Source organism: Ovis canadensis, chromosome 6 (genome assembly GCF_042477335.2).
Source record: "Ovis canadensis isolate MfBH-ARS-UI-01 breed Bighorn chromosome 6, ARS-UI_OviCan_v2, whole genome shotgun sequence".
NCBI lineage: Eukaryota > Metazoa > Chordata > Mammalia > Artiodactyla > Bovidae > Ovis > Ovis canadensis.
In genome coordinates, this window is record NC_091250.1 from 46391148 (window position 1) to 46412432 (window position 21285).

Below are 21285 nucleotides of genomic sequence, written 5' to 3' on the forward strand. Positions count from 1 at the left end.
TGAAACAAAAGATGGCTAACAGCTTCAGTGTGGTACCAAAGCTACTTCTCTTTTCTTGTAATTCAATGTGCCTATTAAATTATCCCAATGTGTCATTCATTAGTAGTAGTTACTGGACGTCTGACAATTTTTTTGTTGTTTGAAGGATGAGGAAAAAGGCGGAGGAAGTAAGAGAATACATCAATATTTTTCAATACTCAACCCTTCTAGATCTTTCACTTCCAATCATAACAAGCTATATACTAAATGAAGTCTAAGGAACCAAAGTAAATAAGTAAACAAACCCACAGACATGCCATTACTAATAATGTAAAAACAAAAAAACAAGGAAGATTAGAAAAGTTATATATATTTTCTGTGATTCTGGGAGGATTAATTTTAAAATATAAAATAGGGGGAAATGTATATAAGTATTTTTTTATGATTAAGTGCTGTTTGAATGTCTGTCTGACCTACCTTTCACCTTAAAGTCGGCAGGGTAGTACAAGTGACTTTGCTAACCTGGCAGAGTTTAAGATAACTCCAAAGAAAAAAGTCCAGTTTCCCGATTCTCTCAGCCAAAACAAGCAAACTTAAGTTAGTTTGATCTAATAGCAAGCTCTAGGGAACTTACCCATTTACAGCTGAAAAACCAGAACAAGAAACAGAATTTAGGGAACATAGAAATATTCATGACCTTATTTTATGGTCAAGAAAATTAAGGCCCAGAAATTTAGCAATTTATCCCAAATCACACAGTAAGTCAGTAGCAAGTTTATCTATGTTATGCAGAGAATTACTGAAATAATATGAAAGTTAAAAATTTTATTCATAGGCTCCAACTCTAATATAGCTCATAGAGTTATTTGACATTGAAGCTTCAGAAAATATTTTTTTTCTTTTATTAGCTAAAATAACATAATTTTTTAAATGATTCACTTTGATATGAATCAAACACATAGGCAAAAAGCACTTGATGGTTAAAAACAGCACAATACAATTTGCCTGATTCTCACAAGAGGAGAAATAATCTGAAATATAATTTTTCATTGTCTAGTTTCTAGTGCTCTTAGAATCAGTGCCAGTTTCAGGGGGGAAAAATATTTTCTAATCCTATGCAAAGGTAAAAGACAAATCGAAATGAAATCTTTCACACCTTTATATTCATTAGATACTAGAATATAGTGAGTCATCTTAGTATTTTAGGATATCAATGGAACTAGTATATGAGCTTTATCACCGGGCCAAAGAATTAAGGCTTTTGAACTGTGGTGTTGGAGAAGACTCTTGAGAGTCCCTTGGACAGCAAGGGAACTCTTCCCCATGACCCATCTGTCTCAGGTGGCCCTACACAGCATGGCTCATAGTTTCATTGAGTTAGACAAGGCTGTGGTCCATGTGATCAGATTGGTTAGTTTCCTGTGATTGTGGTTTTCAGTCTGTCTGCTCTCAGATGGAGAAGGGTAAGAGGCTTATGAAAGCTTCCTGATGGGAGAGACTGACTGAGGGGGAAACTGGCTCTTGTTCTGATGGGCAGGGCCATGCTCAGTAAATCTTTAATCCAACTTTCTGTTGATGGGGGGGACTGTATTCCCTCACTGTTATTTGACCCAAGGCCAAACTATGGTGGAGGCAATGAAGATAATGGCAGTCTCCCTCAAAAGGTCCCATGCACACACTGCTGCACTCAGTGCCCCCAACCCTGCAGCAGCCCACGGCTGACCCACACCTCTGCCGGAGACTCCTAGACACTCACAGGCAAGTCTGGGTCAGTCTCTTGTGAGGTCACTGCTCCTTTCTCCTGGGTCCTGCAATGCACGAGATTCTGTTTGTACCCTCCAAGAGTCTGTTTCCCCAGTCCTATGTAAGTTCTGTGGTGGGGTTAATGGCCACCTCCTCCAAGAGGGCTTATGCCATACCCAGGAGTGCTGCACCCAGAGCCCCTGCCCCTGCAGCAGTCCACGGCTGACCCGTACCTCTGTAGGAGACACTCAAACACAGTTCTGTCTCAGTCTCTGTGGGGTCTGGGTCCTGGTACGCACAGGGTTTGTTTGAGACATCTGGAAAACTTAAACTTGATTACAAACATTAGAGTGACCCACGGGTCCTACAAGACCTGTCTCATCTCCATGAACTTCCTACTACTTCTCTGACCTCACTTCTGACCCTTCTGCCTTCATTCACTCTCTCCAAGCCCTCTGGCCTCCTGACAGGGCCATTGGACCAACTTTCTCTCTGCCTGGGGCACTCATGATCAAGGTAGCCAATAATTTTCTCACTGAGGCTCTCCTGACCACCTCTATTTTATATTGCAATTTTCCGCTCCTGTGTTCCCTATGCCCACTACATGCTTTGATTTTCTCCATGACATAGTATATCATCATGTAACATATGACACACTTTTACTTGTTTATTGTCTGTCTCTGCTCACCAGAAGATCAGCACTATGAAAACAGGGATTTTGCTTGCTTTGCTCACTGCTCAGTGTTCTTAGCATCTATAACAGTGCCTGGCATATAGTAATGGCTCATAATATACTTGTGGAATAAATAAATAATGCCAAGTTTGAGTGATAATGCTGGTACCAATCAAATGACACTGAAAACACCAAACTATACAGTTCAGTTCAGATCAGTTGCTCAGTCGTGTCCGACTCTTTGTGACCCCATGAATCGCAGCACGCCAGGCCTCCCTGTCCATCACCAACTCCCAGAGTTCACTCAGACTCATGCCCATTGAATCCGTGATGCCATCCAGCCATCTCATCCTCTGTCGTCCCCTTCTCCTCCTGCCCCCAATCCCTCCCAGCATCAGAGTCTTTTCCAATGAGTCAACTCTTCGCACGAGGTGGCCAAAGTACTGGAGTTTCAGCGTTAGCATCATTCCTTCCAAAGAAATCCCAGGGCTGATCTCCTTCAGAATGGACTGGTTGGATCTCCTTGCAGTCCAAGGGACTCTCAAGAGTCTTCTCCAACACCACAGTTCAGAAGCATCAATTCTTCAGTGCTCAGCTTTCTTCACAGTCCAACTCTCACATCCATACATGACTACTGGAAAAACCATAGCCTTGACTAGATGGACCTTTGTTGGCAAAGTAACGTCTCTGCTTTTCAATATGCTATCTAGGTTGGTCATAACTTTTCTTCCAAGGAGTAAGTGTCTTTTAATTTCATGGCTGCAGTCACCATCTGCAGTGATTTTGGAGCTCAAAAGTCAGACACTGTTTCCACTGTTTCCCCATCTATCTCCCATGAAGTGATGGGACCAGATGCCATGATCTTCGTTTTCTGAATGTTGAGCTTTAAGCCAACTTTTTCACTCTCCTCTTTCACTTTCATCAAGAGGCTTTTTAGTTCCTCTTCACTTTCTGCCATAAGGGTGGTGTCATCGGCATATCTGAGGTTATTGATATTTCTCCCAGCAATCTTGATTCCAGCTTGTGCTTCTTCCAGTCCAGCATTTCTCATGATGTACTTTGCATATAAGTTAAATAAGCAGGGGGACAATATACAGCCTTGACATACTCCTTTTACTATTTGGAACCAGTTGGTTGTTCCACATCCAGTTCTAACCGTTGCTTCTTGACCTGCATATAGGTTTCTCAAGAGGCAGGTCAGGTGGTCTGGTATTCCCATCTCTTTCAGAATTTTCCACAGTTGATTGTGATCCACACAGTCAAAGGCTTTGGCATAGTCACTAAAGCAGAAATAGATGTTTTTCTGGAACTCTCTTGCTTTTTTGATGATCCAGCGGATGTTGGCAATTTGATCTCTGGTTCCTCTGCCTTTTCTGAAACAGCTTGAACATCTGGAAGTTCACGGATCACGTATTGCTGAAGTCTGGCTTGGAGAATTTTGAGCATTATTTTACTAGCGTGTGAGATGAGTGCAATTGTGCAGTAGTTTGAGCATTCTTTGGCATTGCCTTTCTTTGGGATTGGAATGAAAACTGACCTTTTGCAGTCCTGTGGTCACTGCTGAGTTTTCCAAATTTGCTGGCATATTGAGTGCAGCACTTTCACAGCATCACCTTTCAGGATTTGAAATAGCTCAACTGGAATTCCATCACCTCCACTAGCTTTGTTCATAGTGATGCTTTCTAAGTCCCACTTGACTTCACATTCCAGGATGTCTGGCTCTAGGTGAGTGATCACACCATCGTGATTATTTTGGTCTTGAAGATCTTTTTTGTACAGTTCTTCTGTGTATTCCTGCCACCTCTACAAGATGTTGTCAAACACTGACAGTGCAAATAAATGTGGTCTTTGCTTTCAAAGAGTCTAGTTGGTGAAATAGAACTAATGTATGGAAGCAGTCAGTTAATTACATAGGCATTATAAAGTATGACTATTAACCAATTAGGGTTACTTGTATATGATTCATGGAATCTGTCTTGACAGTCCTGGTTATATCTAGTATATAATTAAATGCTAAGTCAAACAGTATAGACTTGTCACAGGAGTTTGGGGTGGGGGGAATGAACAAATTTAAAGTTAGAAAAGACTATTGGGGGGATGATGAGCTTCAGTATGGTGTCTGAGGATGTGGAGGCACTCACTGGCAGTGAAGATATGGGAAGGCATTCCATATGAAGCCAAGTTTGTAAGAGGACAAAAAGGCATGTGAGGGACAGTAAGAAACCTGTCTTAAATGGAAAGATAGTATCTTCTGATGAGTACTGATGATCTGAGGAGGACAACTAGATTGGGCCTGGGTCACAGAGAGCCTAATCCTCTGAGCAGAGGTCTTCAGTCTAGATGCAACCTCACAGCACACGATGCTGGCACCCAGCATGGGTCCTCTGGAACCAGTCTACTGGTTTGGTACATTCAGCTCCAAGGTGCTCCCTATATTGCTAATGGTTCACACAGCAACTTTCTGTGGAAGCCACAGAAGCTCCTAGCCCTCCCCTGCATACACACGCACACACACACACTTCCAGGACAATGGTGGCCAATGACTAACAAATGCAGGGGAGAGGGGACAAAAACCCAGTTCCCTCAAGACAAGACTCACTCCATGATACAATGTTGTTTCCAAGCTTTCTCCTGGGGCAAGTTGAAGACAGACATCCCTGAAACCATATCCTTGCTCATCTCAGTTTCTTCTTCCCAGTCCTGCTTCATCCACTCCCTTGTAAGTAACATATGAAACAACTCTCTTGATAAATCACTTGTATATGAATCCCATCTCAGGTTCTGCTTCCAGGGAAACTAGACTAAAGACAAGTCTGTAAAGGAGAGTACTAGACAGTCATGAAGAAATCAGAGAAAGCCCTGTTGTAGGTTACTCAATTTGGAAGGAGAATCCTGAGCAGAGTAGTGGGTGAGAGGTGGAATAAAGAGGGTAAGGTGACTGGAAGCCGAGTAAGGATGTTGTTGTTCAAATTCATAAATGAGTGGGAAAAAAATTTTTGCTTTGATATAAGAAAGAGAACTTAGGAATAAAATGGCCTTAGTATAGGGAAAGATTAGAGATAACTCTTCAAAGTTTTATTTTTTTCATAAAAAAGCAAAAAGTATTTCTTCAGTAGCATTGTGAGGGTTATACCATGACTTCTCTTAGATGCAAATCTCTTTCAGGCTGACATAACCTAACACAAGACGTGTTTAAAAAGTTGAGAACAATAACAATGAAAAACAGGACTCTAAAATTCTCTCTCATATTGTGGGTCTCTGAATATCCATATTCAGATATAAGAAGATAAGATTAAGTAGTATCTCCAAGTATTTGCAACAAGTTGGCTTGTGAGATTCTGCATTTAAGTACCTTAAAAGAATCTATATTAAAATTAATAGCAGATTACTCAAACTAGAAACCCATCCAAACAGGGTAACATCTGGTTTTCATCTACTCTCGTGGAACCTAGAAGTCTTTTCAACAGAAAATAAGATACTGTACTAGGTCATAAAACAGTAAGTACAATATGAAAACAAGTAGGCTACTACGAAAGAAACCATATACAGCCCAGAAAAAAAAGTTTATACCACACATAAACTTTCACTGGTGAATAGGAGAAACAACCTAACAACATCCTTGCTTTGTTGTGTTGATATCTCATTACACATTAAGTTTCTTAACTTCTTAGTTCCCTTTCAAAATTCATACTTAGTAAAAATGCCTATTTTCTCTTAATTAGTAACAATTTTTGTGTTACATGTCTCAATATATAGAACAAAGACTATCAAAATAGAACTTTTTAGCAAGGTTATTTTTTCTCATTGATTACTTTTGTATCCACTGAAATGTACAGCTACTAGCTTTCAAAATTTAAATACACATTAACTTTGATTCAACAGTCCCACTGAAAGGAATTTCACACATAGAAACACACAAAGACATACAAACATACAGACAGATACACACACACGCCCCCAAATGGGAACTGGTCAGAAAGTCATGATACAGCAGAGTAATCTCTAAGTTTTTCTAGATTTCTCCTATTCACTTTTAAGACAAAATTGATACTCATCCAGAAAATTACATATAATTTATCTTCTATATATCCTTTAAATCCTCCCAGGAGAGACTCCAAGAATAAAAAGGTTTCATAGTTAAAAATAATAGGAAGATACAGCATACATTATTCCCCTCATAAAGACTCATAATAAAAACAACAATTTATGGAAGACTATGAGATGTTTTGGAGAAGGAAATGGTAACCCACTCCAGTATCTCTGCCTGGGAAATTCCATGGACAGGGTAGCCTGGTGGGCACAGTCCATGGGGTCACAAGAGAGTTGCACACGACTTACTGACTAAACGATGACAACGACATGAGAAACGGCATTTTCCAAATTTTATAGAACAGAGAACCTTTCCATTAATATAATTATCAAAAGCAAGACTTGCTTAAAACCCTTCATGACCACCTGGTAAACCTTCCTTATAAATGTACAGCTTCACAGCCCTCATTCAAGAACCCTCCTATTCTCTCTTTCCCCTACTTTCCCCTCAACCCAAGACACTGAAGTGGTCCTAACCTTGTATTTCATAATAATCATAGAAAACTGGTTAATATATAATTCTTGCTCCTTACTTCCAGATAGTCTGGTTCCTAGCAGTATTTTTTTTCTTTTTTATTTATTTACTTTAATTGGAGGCTAATTACTTTACAATATTGTGGTGGTTTTTACCATACCTTCACATGAATCAGCCATGGGTGTACATGAGTTCCCCATCCTGAACCTCCCTCCCCACCCCATCCCTCAGGGTCATCCCAATGCACCAGCCCTGGGCACCCTGTCTCATGCATTGAACCTGGACTGGTGATCTATTTCACATATGATAATATACATGTTTCAACACTATTCTCGCAAATCATCCCACTCTCGCCTTCTCCCACAGAGTCCAAAAATCTATTCTTTACATCCGTGTCTCTTCTGCTATCTTACATATAGGGTCATCATTACCATCTTTCTAAATTCCATATGTATGCATTAATATACTGTATTGGTGTTTTTCTTTCTGACTTACTTCACTCTGTATAATAGGCTCCAGTTTCATCCACCTCATTAGAACTGATTCAAATGCATTCTTTTTAATGGCTGAGTAATATTCCATTTTGTATATGTACCACAGCTTTCTTATCCATTCATCTGCCAATGGACATCTAGGTTGCCTCCATGTCCTGGCTATTGTAAACAGTGCTGTGATGAACATTGGGGTACACGTATCTCTTTCAATTCTGGTTTCCTCGGTGTGTATGCCCAGCAGTGGGATTGCTGGGTCGTATGGCAGTTCTATTTCCAGTTTTTTAAGAAATCTCCACACTGTTCTCCATAGTGGCTGTACAAGTTTCCTAGCAGTATTTCTAAGAATCAATTCAGGTGATCTCAGTACAGTTCAAATGTTGGGATGCTGAAAAGACCTGATATAATACAATCAACAAGATGTTTAGCTATTTTAAAATTGAAACCAAACTAAGTTCAGAAAATCTGGACCTCAAATAAATATATTAAAATTATATTTTTCCATCCAGGGGTAAAAAAGGCAAACAACATGGTAAAAGAAGAGCCAAGTTTTTTAAAAAATACCTTTTAATACACTGTCTAGAATATTAAGGTCAAGAGTTTTACCCTATAACAAGAATCCTTAGGCTGCATTCTACTGAGAAATTGCAGAAATTCTTAAACTCTCTGAAACTATACACACAATAGTTATGAGTATGCAAATACATGGCTTATAACCAAAGCTTTCACCAGTTCTCATACTGCTCAATACCCAATTTAAAAGTCATTCTATTTCTTATTTATTTCCCTGAAACAACGGCAGTAGAAACTGCTTCTTACTTAACAACGTGAATCAGACACACAAAAACACATTCGTCAGTGTTGTTTTCTCTATCAGAACCAAATGAAAAAAATTTACCTTTGCAGAGTCATATTCAAAGAGTCTGTACAACCCTTAATCTTGTTCTGGGCTTCCAGATGAGTCATGCCATGGGCACTTATTCCATCAATGCTGAGAACCACGTCACCTATTCTTACGTTTGCCTGGGATGCTTTTCCACCATCTTTTAGCTGTAAAAAATATATTTCATTAGGACTGTCATTCTTTAAAAATAAACACAGATGAAAATTATGCTGTTGTCATATCCAAAGAAATATATACTCATATACTACTAGACAAAGTAATACAAATTTTCTTACTTAACAGGTAAAGTAAAAATTCAAATGACTTATACTTATTTTCTTAAATTTTTATTTGCTGTCTAAAACTCTAAAATAATTGTCTGAGAGTCTTTGGTCATTTCTCCATTTCTTTATTGTGTAACAGGAGTGTGTGATTGTTACAAATGAGGAAGAGAAGTAGCCAAGGAAACCACATTTGAGGGGGAAGAAAGTAATCTGAATAGGGTATTTAATACTCTTTCAGAAATAAGTTTTAAAACTCTTAAACAGCTGTATTTTTGTTTCAGCACAAAGATTAATACAGATGGAGGACGTACTAAAAAATCCTTCCTGTTGAGTCCAACTTGTGACCAGTGTTTGAGGGACTGAACTCTTTCAGATCACAGGCCCAAATATCTTTTATGCTGGACGGGCTTCTTGTTCCAGGCATTTAGCAGGAGGGGAAGAAAACCAGTTGTGTCTGAGACTGTCAGACTTGATTGTGTACCACAGTCTTTAATTCCCAATCTTTCTTCCCTTCCTTACGAAACGTTATGCATGTTTACATTTAGTTTGATCTCCTTCAAACTTCACACGGATCTATTTCATTGCTCCAAAAGTTCAAATCAAAAGGAACCATTCTAATTAAAAAGACAAGCTCAGAATTCAGTTAAATACAAGTAGATCGCACTAAATATGGGTTGCTGGAAGAACTCATATTCTTGAGACTAGACCCGAAAAAGGAAGAGAAAAAGGAAGAAAATAAGCAGTATTTCTCTAATGTTGGTATTGTAATTTCTCTAATACTGTTGTTGTTTAGTCCCTAAATCTTATCTGACTCTTTGTGACCTCACAGACTATAGCCTGCCAGGCTCCTCTGCCCATGGGAGTTACCAGGCAAGAATACTGGAGTGGGTTGCCATTTCCTTCTCCAAGAAATCTTTCTGACCCAGGGATAGAACCTACATCTGTCTGACAGGCGGATTCTTTACCACTGAACCACCAGAGAAGCCCACTTTCTCTAAAAATTAGAAGTAAAGATCTTAAGCAGAGTTTCTATTTGGGATGAACAAAAATTCTGGAAATGAATAGTAGTGATGGCTGCACAACACTGGTTAGTGGAGTGCTGCGGTACTAAGTCGCTCAGTCATGTCCAGCTCTGTGCAACCCTGTGGACTATAGCCCACCAGGCTCCTCTGTCCATGGGATTCTCCAGGCAAGAATACTGGAGTGGGTTGCCATGCCCTCCTCCAGGGGATCTTCCCAACCCAGGGATCGAACCCACATCTCTTACATTTCCTGCGTTAGCAGGTGGGTTCTTTACGAACACAATAGTGTAAAAGCAATTAATGAATTGTGCACTTTAAAAATGGCTAAAATGTCTTTTATGATAAGTATATTTTACCACAACTTTTTAAAAACTGTTTTAGTGCACATTTTTCTAAAATTACGATTCGATTCAAAGAAAAACATCCCTCAGCAAACTGAACAATGGCTGAGTGCTGGAATTCATAATTTGGAAGCAAAGCAATAATACAAATGAATACTGTATGTTCCGTAGGTTTTGATTACCATCAATTCTCTAATTCTTTCCTTAAAAATAATGATCAAGGCAGATAAATCCTAGTGTACAAGAACAACTATTTGGATCTAAAATCAAGGAAACAGTATTGACTATTAGATCCATCCGGGCAGGCCCATGCCTGTGTTTCTCTCCCACTGTCCTAAAGCTAGAAGTGTTGCCTGATACTACAGACCGTCATAAAATACATGCTGAATGAATGGATGCCATTTGTCATCTAACACGGGCAAAATCTATCGTTTGTTATAAATTGTGAAGTCAGGAAGAACTAAAATTTCCAATTTGAAATCTATTTCATTTAGCATATAACGATCAAATGATGGACAAAGTTCTTGAAATTAGTAAGAAAAAATATCTATTTGAGCCAGGATATGTAAAGTCTAGGCTTCCCAGATGGCGCTAGTGGCAAAGAACCTGCCTGCCAATGCAGGAGTTGATATAAGAGACTCAGGTTCGATCCCTGGGTCAGGAAAATCCCCTAGAGTAGGAAATGGCAACCCATGCCAGTATTCTTGCCTGCAGAATTCATGGACAGAGGAGCCTGGCAGGCTATAGTCCATGGAGTCTCAAAGACGGGAAATGACTGCAGCAACTTACCACACACAGCACACATATAAAATCCAACAGATACAAAATATCAAAAAAGATTTCAAGCCTTTCAATGAAATATTCTCTATTATAATATAAATGTAGTACATAGAGTTGCCAGTTGATCAACATGAGTTTGAATTGCATGGGTCCACTTATATGAGGATTTTTTTCAATAGTGAATACAACAGTACTACACAATCCATGGCTGGTTGAATCCAGGGATGCAGAACCATAGATACGGAGGAACCAAACTGTATATACAGAGAACAGACTATAAATTACAGGCAGATTTTCAATTTCACAGAGGGTCAGTGCCCTTAATCTCTAAGAGTTCAAGGGTCAACTATAGTGATTTTGTTTTCATCAGTGTACTAACGTAAACAAACAACTCCTCTCAGTTGTCCAGATATTTAAAGGTAACAAAAATTAATGAAATGCAGACAATAAAGAAATAAAATTTCCAGAGTAGTAAAACATTAAAATTTAACACATATCTAATTTATCAACATAGCTATATTACATACACATGTGTATATATATATATACATACATACATATAGACACACATTTTATTATATACTATATGACTGACAAAGTAATACCAAAATTCAATAAAAATTAAATGAATCTAATTTGAATTCCAGGATCAAGGATCAAGAAGAAAAAAATTAAGATAGAATTTTATTAAGTATATTTTAAAATACTGTATAGAGAGAAACATTTATTAAAATGTGTATGTGTCAAGAGTAAGAAAAAGTCTTTAAAAATAATAATACCTAAATTAAATACTACAGCTTTACTGTATTGAATGATAGGTGTGAAATGTCTTGTAATACTCAGTATTTTTATTAATTATAAAATATTAATTATTTAATTAAATAACAAATACTAACTGTTACTCTCTCCTGCAGAGAACTAAACTGTTTAAATTATGAAGGACATTTCCAAGAAAACAATTCCTAAAGCTATAATAGCGATGCCACTGCTTTCCATGGGACTTACTTGTAGGGTTTTATAGAGATTATGGGAGATAATAGCTTAATAAATGTTATCTGTTATTATTTTCTCTTGATCTCAGATGACTAACCCAAGAAATGTGGAGGCTGAACTCTCCAAATTCCGTGTCATTTCCTTCATCTTATTTCCATAATGGTGGCCCAACTACCATCTCACACTGAAGAGTTCCATCATGTTAACTATTTATAAAATGAGGGTGGAAAGGCTGCAAATATTTTCTGCTTCCTACAATGGAGAATAACGTTGAAGCCTGATATACAAGCAATTTATATTCTGTAGTCAACCTGTTTACAACTTCAAAACAAGCTCCTCAGGGATCATATTTTACACTATGTCTTCTCAAGAGCCTTGAATATTGTAGGTATTAGAAAAATATCTGATCAAATCATAGTAAATAAGGAATCAATAAATCCATCCATTAGATTAATATGCTAAATTCTGATGAAATATACTTAATTCAACAAAGAGAAAAAAATAATTTTAATCTGAAAATGAGAATCTTCAGTTGAACATTAGGCTGAGCTAAGCTAAGAAAAGTCAAAAATCAAACTACATTTCCAACAGAACCAAGTAAACATATTTCAGACACATAGCTAATATATTTTCCCTAGAATTTCCAAAGAGATGTCACAACTTCCCTCAGCAACTTTAAGTGCTGTCGTTGTACAATCGCTAAGCTGTGTCCGGCTCTTTGTGACCCCATGGACTGCAGTACACTAGGCTTCCCTGTTCACTATTTTCCGGAGTTTGTTCAAACTCATGTCTATTGAGTCAGTGATGCCATCCATTCATTTCATCCTCTGCCGCTCCCTTCTCTTGTCATCAATCTTTTCCAGCATCAGGAAATTTTCCAGTGAGTCGGCACTTCATATCAGGTGGCCAAAGTCATGGAGTTTCAGCTTAGAAAGAATTTAATTGTATTTAATCTCAAACCTTTCTCAATTGTCAGAAATGTAAACAGATGTCCACTGCCATCTGTACTTTCCATGTTATTTAAACTGTCAAACTCCTTTTTGCCTACAGTTTTTTTGAGCTTAGTAATATTAATTATTTTGAGTTTCTGACATGAACGTATTTTCTAAATCTCTAACCATCTTTATTATTCAATATTTAGGCTTTCTACTCACTATTAAAGAGCAGAAAGAGCCTAAACTAATGCCAGTGGAAAAGGCCCAATGCATAGGAACAAATGTAAGACTTGTTAAAGATGGCATCTCATTGAAAACTCCCATGACCTTTAATTTATCCCCAGAACTACTTCCTCAAGGCAGCCACTCAATGGAAAGATGAAATTTCCCCCTTAATTGGGTAGGATGTATCACTGTTATAAATTGTGAGCAGCTAAGAAAAGACTACAAGGTCACTTGTTATTTGCATAGTTCATTTCTTCTTTGTTGTGGCAAGTCTAAATAGCTTGCATTTGTTCAAGGCAGTCAGTAACAACTTTCTGTCACCAATAAATCTTGTCCATATTATAGGACAGCTGTAAGTATGTGTGTATTTCATAAATGCACAATGTGTCGGAAGGAAGCAGTCAAGGGAGGCTCCTGGGTCCAGTCCAGAATAAATCAAATTAATCACAAACAAATGCTTCTCTTTTGATCTTTAAATACATTTTTCAGTACCGTTGTCCAATTTTCCATAAACTTAATTGTAGCTGTATGCTTCTTTAAAAACACTGCTTTGTGGTCTCACTTAAGTTGTAAGCAGACATGGCTGCAAATGTTGGAACAACCTCTGAGCTTCACTTTACTGATGCAGAAAGCAGGCTAACTACCTGCTCTTCAAGAGAAAATGGGATCTGTACTGAGCTTCCCCATTAACTCAGATAAGAAAGCATCTAATATTAATCACCTGCACTTGGATCTAAACCTCAGCCCTAGGGCTACACTTTAACCTTCTTAATTATGGATTATAAGAAGTCCTCTCTTGAAAGATAGCCCAGTCTTCAGTAAGCAGATGGACAGACTGTTTGTGTATGTGTGACTGTGTGTCTGTGTGTTCATGTGCAACCATGTGTATGTGATGTGAGGAGGAAGATATAGGAGAAAATGGCATCACAGACTTGGGCTTCCCTCATCTTGCTGTGACTGGGAAATAGCCAAAAGTAAATTTTCTTCAGCTGTTTTAGATATAGCTCCTCTCACATAGTCTCTTTCTGTCCTAAGAAAGAGATGACCCAGAAAAAGTAAATAAAACTATTTACTGAGCACCAACAATAAGTGAAAGATCCTGGGAGACCCATCATCATCCCTCACCACTATCAGGCGGTTTTACTCTGCTCGGCGGATGGGAAAAGAGAACTCCGCAGCAAGAACACAGTTTCAAGAAAAGATTCTGAAGTTAAGCAAACATGAGTTCATACTATGCTTGGTCCTCTATTAAGTGTGCACCATGAGTTTACCAGGCTTCTCTAGGCTTCAGATATTTCTTCCTGAAAATGGGGACTAGGATTTCACTTGCCTCACAGAGCTAGTGAGCAGATTAAATGAAGCGCCAGCACAGCACATGGGTTTCCCTGGTGGCTAAGATGGTAAAGAATCTGCCTGTGATATAGGAGATGAAGATTCGATTCCTGGGTCGAGAGGATCCCCTGGCGAAGAGAATGGCTACCCACTCCAGTATTCTTGCCTGGAGAATTCATGGACAGAGAAGCCCGGTGGGCTACAGTCCATGGGGTGGCAGAGTCAGACACAGCTGAGCGGCTAACACACACACACAGTACACAGCCTGCACAGTAAATGCTCACTGTCATTATCATAATATGCCGTCAATTCACATGTGCTGGACACCTACTTCAAGGACCTACAGGGCAGAGAAGACAACTTTTCAAGCTGATCAGTCAGGCTTATTTTTCCCTTTCCTACTTAAAGGAAGACCAAACACCCCTCTTCTCTTCCCTCTGCTTCTCTAAGCCTAAATTTTCTCTTCACTTAGCCAAGAGCTTGATACAATCCTGAATGAGAACCCCAGCTCACAGGCCCTCCCTGCTTGCTCACTACTATTCAAGTCTGAATTTTTCAAACTCTATTCCCACAGGATGGTGGCCTCATGATCAGCACCCAGGACAGTCTGGCACTGTACCAAAAGGCCAAAGAACAAGAATCAATAAGGTGATACTGGTGAAGAAATCTTGAGTTAGGGGTCAGGGAAGGAGAGGAAGGAAAGCAAACAAAAGAACACATAACAAGGGAGGGCGCTGGGAAGAAGGCAGAACAAAGAACCAAGGACATGAACGAAGAAAGTTAGGAGATGTCCCAGGTTTGGGGCCCAGGCCTTCTCTCTGAGTGTGCTGTACATCACTGCATTTGTACAAAATAATATGCAAATTGAATACAACAGCAAAATAGTAATTAAAGAGCAAGAAGGTCTTATACTTTGATTTGAACAATTATGATAAAATAACCTACACGACTATAATTAATAGCTATGATGCAGAGCCAATTAACTCAGGGTAATATTTATGTATGCCATTAAACATGTCATTAACTTTATTGGACTCAAGTAAAATTTACAACTAAACTTTTCCCAAATGCTTAGCCTCTATACAAATTTGTAGTTCCAACAGTATTTCTTCTTTAAACTTTTTAACAGAAGAAGAAAGTAGCACCACACCCTTAGAAAAGCACATCAAAATTAAATATTATCTCAAGAGAGCATATCACTTAGATGAGAACCTCCAAGATAAACTGAAGAGAGACCTGTTTTATCCACAAAGCAGTAAACTACTTGGGATTGTTAGGCATTATAGATATACCTGTTAAACTAATCCTTCCCCGTATCTATCACCTCTTAAGAGTATATCATAGAAACAAACCAATCATTGAATTCTTAGTAAAAAAACAAACAAAACAAAGAAAGCATTATAGAGCTTTCATTTTTTAAAATCAGAAGCCAACATGGCCGGTAACATTTTAAATAAATCTACCTACCTAAGATTTCTCTATAAAATGCACATTTAATACAGCTGCTACATTGCACAAAGATTTTTCATAAAAAGGCAAAATGTATAACTACAGCAGTGACTCCAGTACTACCTTAGAATTCTCTAATGAAAAGTATCCTTCCAAATCATAGGGAATTTTCAATATATACGAAAAAATCTCTTACTTGTCTTCCCTTGAAAATAAGTCAGTAGTTACAAACCTCAGAAAGGAAGTGCCAGCAATAAAAATGACTTTTTGAAAATATATGTGCCCAAGAATATTACAAAGATCATTTTACAGTACAGATAACATAAGTCAGTTGCTTACTGACAACAATTTATGCTGATTCAAAATAAATTTACTTCGGTATTAATCCTATTACACGCTACAGGTAACAAGTAGGAAATAGGTACCTATCTATTGAGTTATCGCCAATGTGCCAATTTCAACCTTCTGCATACTTTCAACAAATATGGAATGTTTGGAAATATGTGACCTTAAAACCATGGGTATGACAGGAATGCCATCAGGCTAGTAAATGTTAAAAAAGAACATAAAGATGACAGCTAGAGAAAGAAACACTAACAGAAATTTCCCATGTCCAAAAGCCATGGGAACTAAATCCTGGGAAAATAAAAGCTATTGTTTTTCTAAGTGCCATTACCAAAATTCAGAGAAATACATATACTAAGAAAAAAATTATATCAATCTGATCAAAGGATCTTCATGAGACAGAAGAAAGCATAGAGAAAAATCTCATTTCAAAAAATACCTAATTAGTGGACAATATTTAAGTTTGCTTTAAAATCTATTTTCTGGTAGTACCAACTGTAGAATAAATAATCTGAATCCAGATAGAAACCTATGGTTGAAACTACCCAGGTATTTATCTCCCACATGCTTTCCAGAATACTGAGAATGTGATTCTTTACACTACCATAAAAACCTAAGACTGAATGAACACAACTCCAAATGAGAATTCGCAGAACTTGCCTTCCTGCCAAATTACAAATGCTACTCAATCACCAAGAAATATCACAAACAAACAAAAACGGTCTGAGTTTTCAGCCACTCAAGTGAGCAGAACATTTGAGAAGTACTCTTTTTTTTTTCAAATCCCAGTTTATTCACTACCACTCCAGTCTTGCTAATCTGCTCTACATCACTCAGCACTCGAAGATGTTCTGTCTTGCACTGTTTATTGTTGCAGTGTTCACTGTTGGTGCCTCAACCAGCCTACAAATGCAACTCAACAACATACAAAACGTCAATCTCCAGCCTGAACGTGTAATATGAACATGCCCCACTTTAACATCTTTTGTTTGCAATAAAATGATTTTGCTTTTTGCAGGTTAGAAATAAAGCAAGCAATCACTGATGTCTCTCTTAAGTCTATAAAATCGTGACTCTGTGAGCACTGGTTATTTTAACCATGGACTCTATTTTGGCTTATGAGTCAAACTGTAATCAACTTTACCCAAAAGTCTGAGAATCCACCTTATATGGTAGCAATGAAGAGAATACCTCAAAGTATGTGTCATTATGCCTTACAAAACCAAATGGAAGAAAGGAAGTGATTACGCCTCTTTCCTTGTAGCCACTGAGCCACCTAGTTCGAACATGTTTGTTTCAGCAGTCTAAATGTATGTCCACAATGATTCCTTCCTAATTGAAATAATATCTTTATTATTCTCTACAGAGTGACCTAACAAAACAGAAACATGCCTTCTTAAACTGTAATTCACTATTAATATGCCACAAAGCATTTTCATTTTACAGTTAATCCATATGTATTTTTAAAAGTCCTGCGCTTTGTAGTTAACGTGCGAATATAATTCTACCAGAAATGTGAAAAGCATGGTGGTTTGTTAAAAAACAGTACAGCCACAAACATCTCAAAATCAAACAAATTTGTTACTTACAGAGAAATTAATGTTTCTATGTAGTCCACTCTACAATAATAAGGAACACAGTAAGAAATGGCACAGAGAGCTATAAAGGTTCAAAACCGTTTTAGTCAACTCTAAATTTACCTGAGAACAGATTATCTGAAATTCACACATTTCAACCCTCCCTTCTCATAAGGTTCTTTTCAATGATGAGATGACTCCCCCTCAAAATTGTATGCAAACTGTGTGTAAGTATACATGTATTTTCCACTGAGATTGGTCCACGGTTTTCCCCAAATTCTCAAAGGCAACAAAGACCAAATGTTAAGAACTAATGATTTAATGAAACCTTAGAACAGTGTTTCTCAAAGTGTGGTTCCTAAACCACCAGAGTTAGCATATTTCAATGACAGAGGAAACAAATCACAAGCTTTCAAAACCCACAAACTAAACATGTTTCAAAACAAAACAAAAAAATCTGTCAGCATCAAGAAAATTTAATAACTCAGAACAGAATTATTAATATTTATGCAAAGTGGTGCAAAATCATGATTTTATGTGCTAATGGCAGGTAAGTTAAAAGAGTTAGTCACTCCGTCGTGTCCGGCTCTTGAGATCCCATGGACTGTAGTCCGCTAGTCTCCTTTGTCCATGGGGATTTCCCAGACATGCATACTGGAGTGGGTTGCCATTCCTTTTCCAGGGGATCTTCCTGACCCAGGGATCAAACCCAGGTCTCCCTTTTTGCAGGTGGATTCTTTACTGCCTGAGCCACCAGGGAAGTCTAAATGGCAGGTAAGTGTAGCTTAAAAAAATGAGGACTCGCTTTTAAACTTTTAAAATCTTCATAGCATAAATCACTAGCATTTAATAAGGGTCTATTTCAATGAGGCACTACCTTCAATACTGAATTCTCAGAACAGGCATGGCCCTTCCCCTCATCTACTGGTTTCTATTATTTCACTTTTCCCACCTGTATGCAGCTCTCCTTCTAGAAAGCTCCTTGAACCATCTGTGGTGGAGGACACCACTTACGGGAAGTCCCCTCCCACCCACATTTGCCCTTACCTATTCTTCTGTAATCTACAATAAAGTACTTAAAAAACAAACTCAAAAGAAGTCACTCACAATAAAAGACAAAATTATTTATCATCTAACTCAACAGATATAAAATTGTTCTGTCCAACTATGACAGTTCCTAGCTACTTACTCTTCATTTCTAACCTTATTTCATTTCAATCTATAACTGACAGTTGGCAGGTGAGCAGATCAACAAGGATGCTCCTTCTAGGCAAGGACTATATCTTTTATTTCAAGTTCATCGTACCAAGACTTAAATGTAACACACAATAAACACCTGATGAGTCACCACACAGGAAATTAAAGGTATTTTGTAAATAGGCTATTATTTAATAATTCAACCTATTTCTACTTTGGGGGCTCATGTTAAAGTGATGAATAATACTGTTACCTTTATTTTGGCACACTTATCTGACTTTTTCTTTAGGAATCATTTCTAAACAGGTATGCACATTAACGGAGAAGGCAATAGCACCCCACTCCAGTACTCTTGCCTGGAAAATCCCATGGATGGAGGAGACTGGTAGGCTGCAGTCCATGGGGTCACTAAGAGTCAGACACGACTGAGCGACTTCACTTTCACTTTTCACTTTCATGCATTGGAGAAGGAAATGGCAACCCACTCCAGTGTTCTTGCCTGGAGAATCCCAGGGACGGGGGAGCCTGGTGGGCTGCCGTCTATGGGGTCTCACAGAGTCGGACACGAATGAAGCGACTTAGCAGCAGCAGCAGCAGCAGCAGCATGTACATTAAAATGTTGGATCCATGACTCTAGACTGGCAGCAAGAATATCTGCAGACATTTACAATTCTGCAAACTTTGTATGGTAGTGTCCATTATCCACACCCTTGCAATCCTTAGTTTTGTAAAAAGAAACCTGAGGATAATTCTAATTCTACCACTAACAAACCCTGTGACCTTTGGCAAATCACTTATCCCTCTGGCCTCATTCTGCTCAGCTGTAAAGAGAGTTGGATCAAATGATCTAGGGTCCCTTTCACCTATAAACCATAATAAATATTTACAAAGACTTTACAACCTCTCATTAGTCTAAAGTCATTACAATTAGTATCCATTACTCAGGCACTAAGATAAATTTTGTGTTTTTCTCCAATTACTTCATACATATTATTCTCTACTCTTATTTCTCTATTATAAAACACTAAAATGGCAAACATGGGTGCTTTTCAAAAACCTGAAACTGTGTCAACAACAAAAACTCAAAAGGCTCGATTTTGGAGCTAATTAGGAGAGAAGAGAATCTAGTTTTATCTACTTTTTCAGATCCCAAATGAGTTTTTCTTTTAGAATGCATTAGTCTCAACAAGAATCTTCTTCCCACTGGTAGCAGTTGAGCCCTCTGGCATATAATGCTGAATTATGCCTTCATTCATTCATCATACATCTACTGAGTGAGGACGTATGGAGTAGATGCTAGCGACAACAAGAATAAATTATTAGATTAATGGGGAAAGCAAATACTCATTTATTCCATCATTTAACAAATACTTGCCAGGTATCTACCGTGTGCCAGGCTATTCTAGACATGGTGATACAACAAACAAAACGAGTCCTTGCCCTCATGGAACTTCACTTCAGTCAACAGGAAAGGGAAAATCAACATATAAACATGCAGATAAACTAATCAAATGTCAGGCATACAACAGACAGAACAGTATGTGACGATAAATAACTTCAGAAGAATTGAAGCCCACAAGTTGCTTCCACATCAGCTCATGTGGGTCTTCTTAGAAGATTGCTTACATTTACAACTATCACTCCTGGATACCGTACTGTTTCCAAGAAATCCATGCCTGTCAACTCCTGGTTCCTTTCTGGGCTTTTTCTACCATGCACTTTATCTCATCCCTTAAAGAAGATGGGTAAGTCTTCACCCCATTTCCATCTCTGAAAGTGCAATCTCAGCTTCCTTTGTGCAGTTGTAGCCTTTCAGAACTAAGAGTCATCAATGCTTAGACCCAGGGATTTAACATTTCTGTACATGAAATTATTTTATTTACCCTTCTTGGGATTTGTTGAGGGAAACAAAAAATCCTGGGAATCCTTTCCTTCCATCTCACTTTGTCTAGGTCAGAACTGCCATCAACACCCCTTTATGGGTCTCCTGTGTCTTTCCTACCATCCCAGGTTTATTTTTCTAGCCCAGTTATCCAGCTTGCACCATCGGCTTTTATGGAGATAGCACCATATGATGGTATATCACTTCTAGCAGGTCTGATGTCACAAAACACTGATTTACCCTAGATGTTTTATTCCCTCCACAGAAAGCAAACACGTGATCATAAACAGCAGCTAGACATGGAAAGGAAATGCTCTCATGTCAGCACCACTATTTTTTTTTTCCTTTTTTAAACTAAAAGAAATTAGAGCAACACTGAAGGATTCTTATTCCAGTGCGACTGGAATACTATCTGTGTCTTAGCTCTGGGCAACATGCGACTTGGCAGAGGGCATAGTGTTGACAGCAGTCAGGGAAAGTCTAGTAAGCAGTGTCACTGTTCGCAGCGGTGCAGTCTGCACAGAGGTGGGAGAGAGAGAGTGGAGGGGACTATGGTCTGGTCTGCGTGTAGAATACGCCTCAAGCACACT

At 38.3% G+C, this 21285-nt stretch overlaps 1 protein-coding gene across 12 annotated transcripts in view; it reads right to left on the reverse strand.

Moving 5' to 3' along the window:
- PDLIM5 (PDZ and LIM domain 5) overlaps nt 1-21285 on the reverse strand; it is a 239224-nt gene that overhangs the window by 160475 nt on the left and 57464 nt on the right. For all 12 annotated transcript variants that reach the window (XM_069593676.1, XM_069593675.1, XM_069593673.1 and 9 more), the window contains exon 3: nt 8349-8500. In XM_069593676.1, the coding sequence (XP_069449777.1) occupies nt 8349-8500 (152 nt within the window). The remainder of the gene's footprint in view (nt 1-8348; nt 8501-21285) is intronic.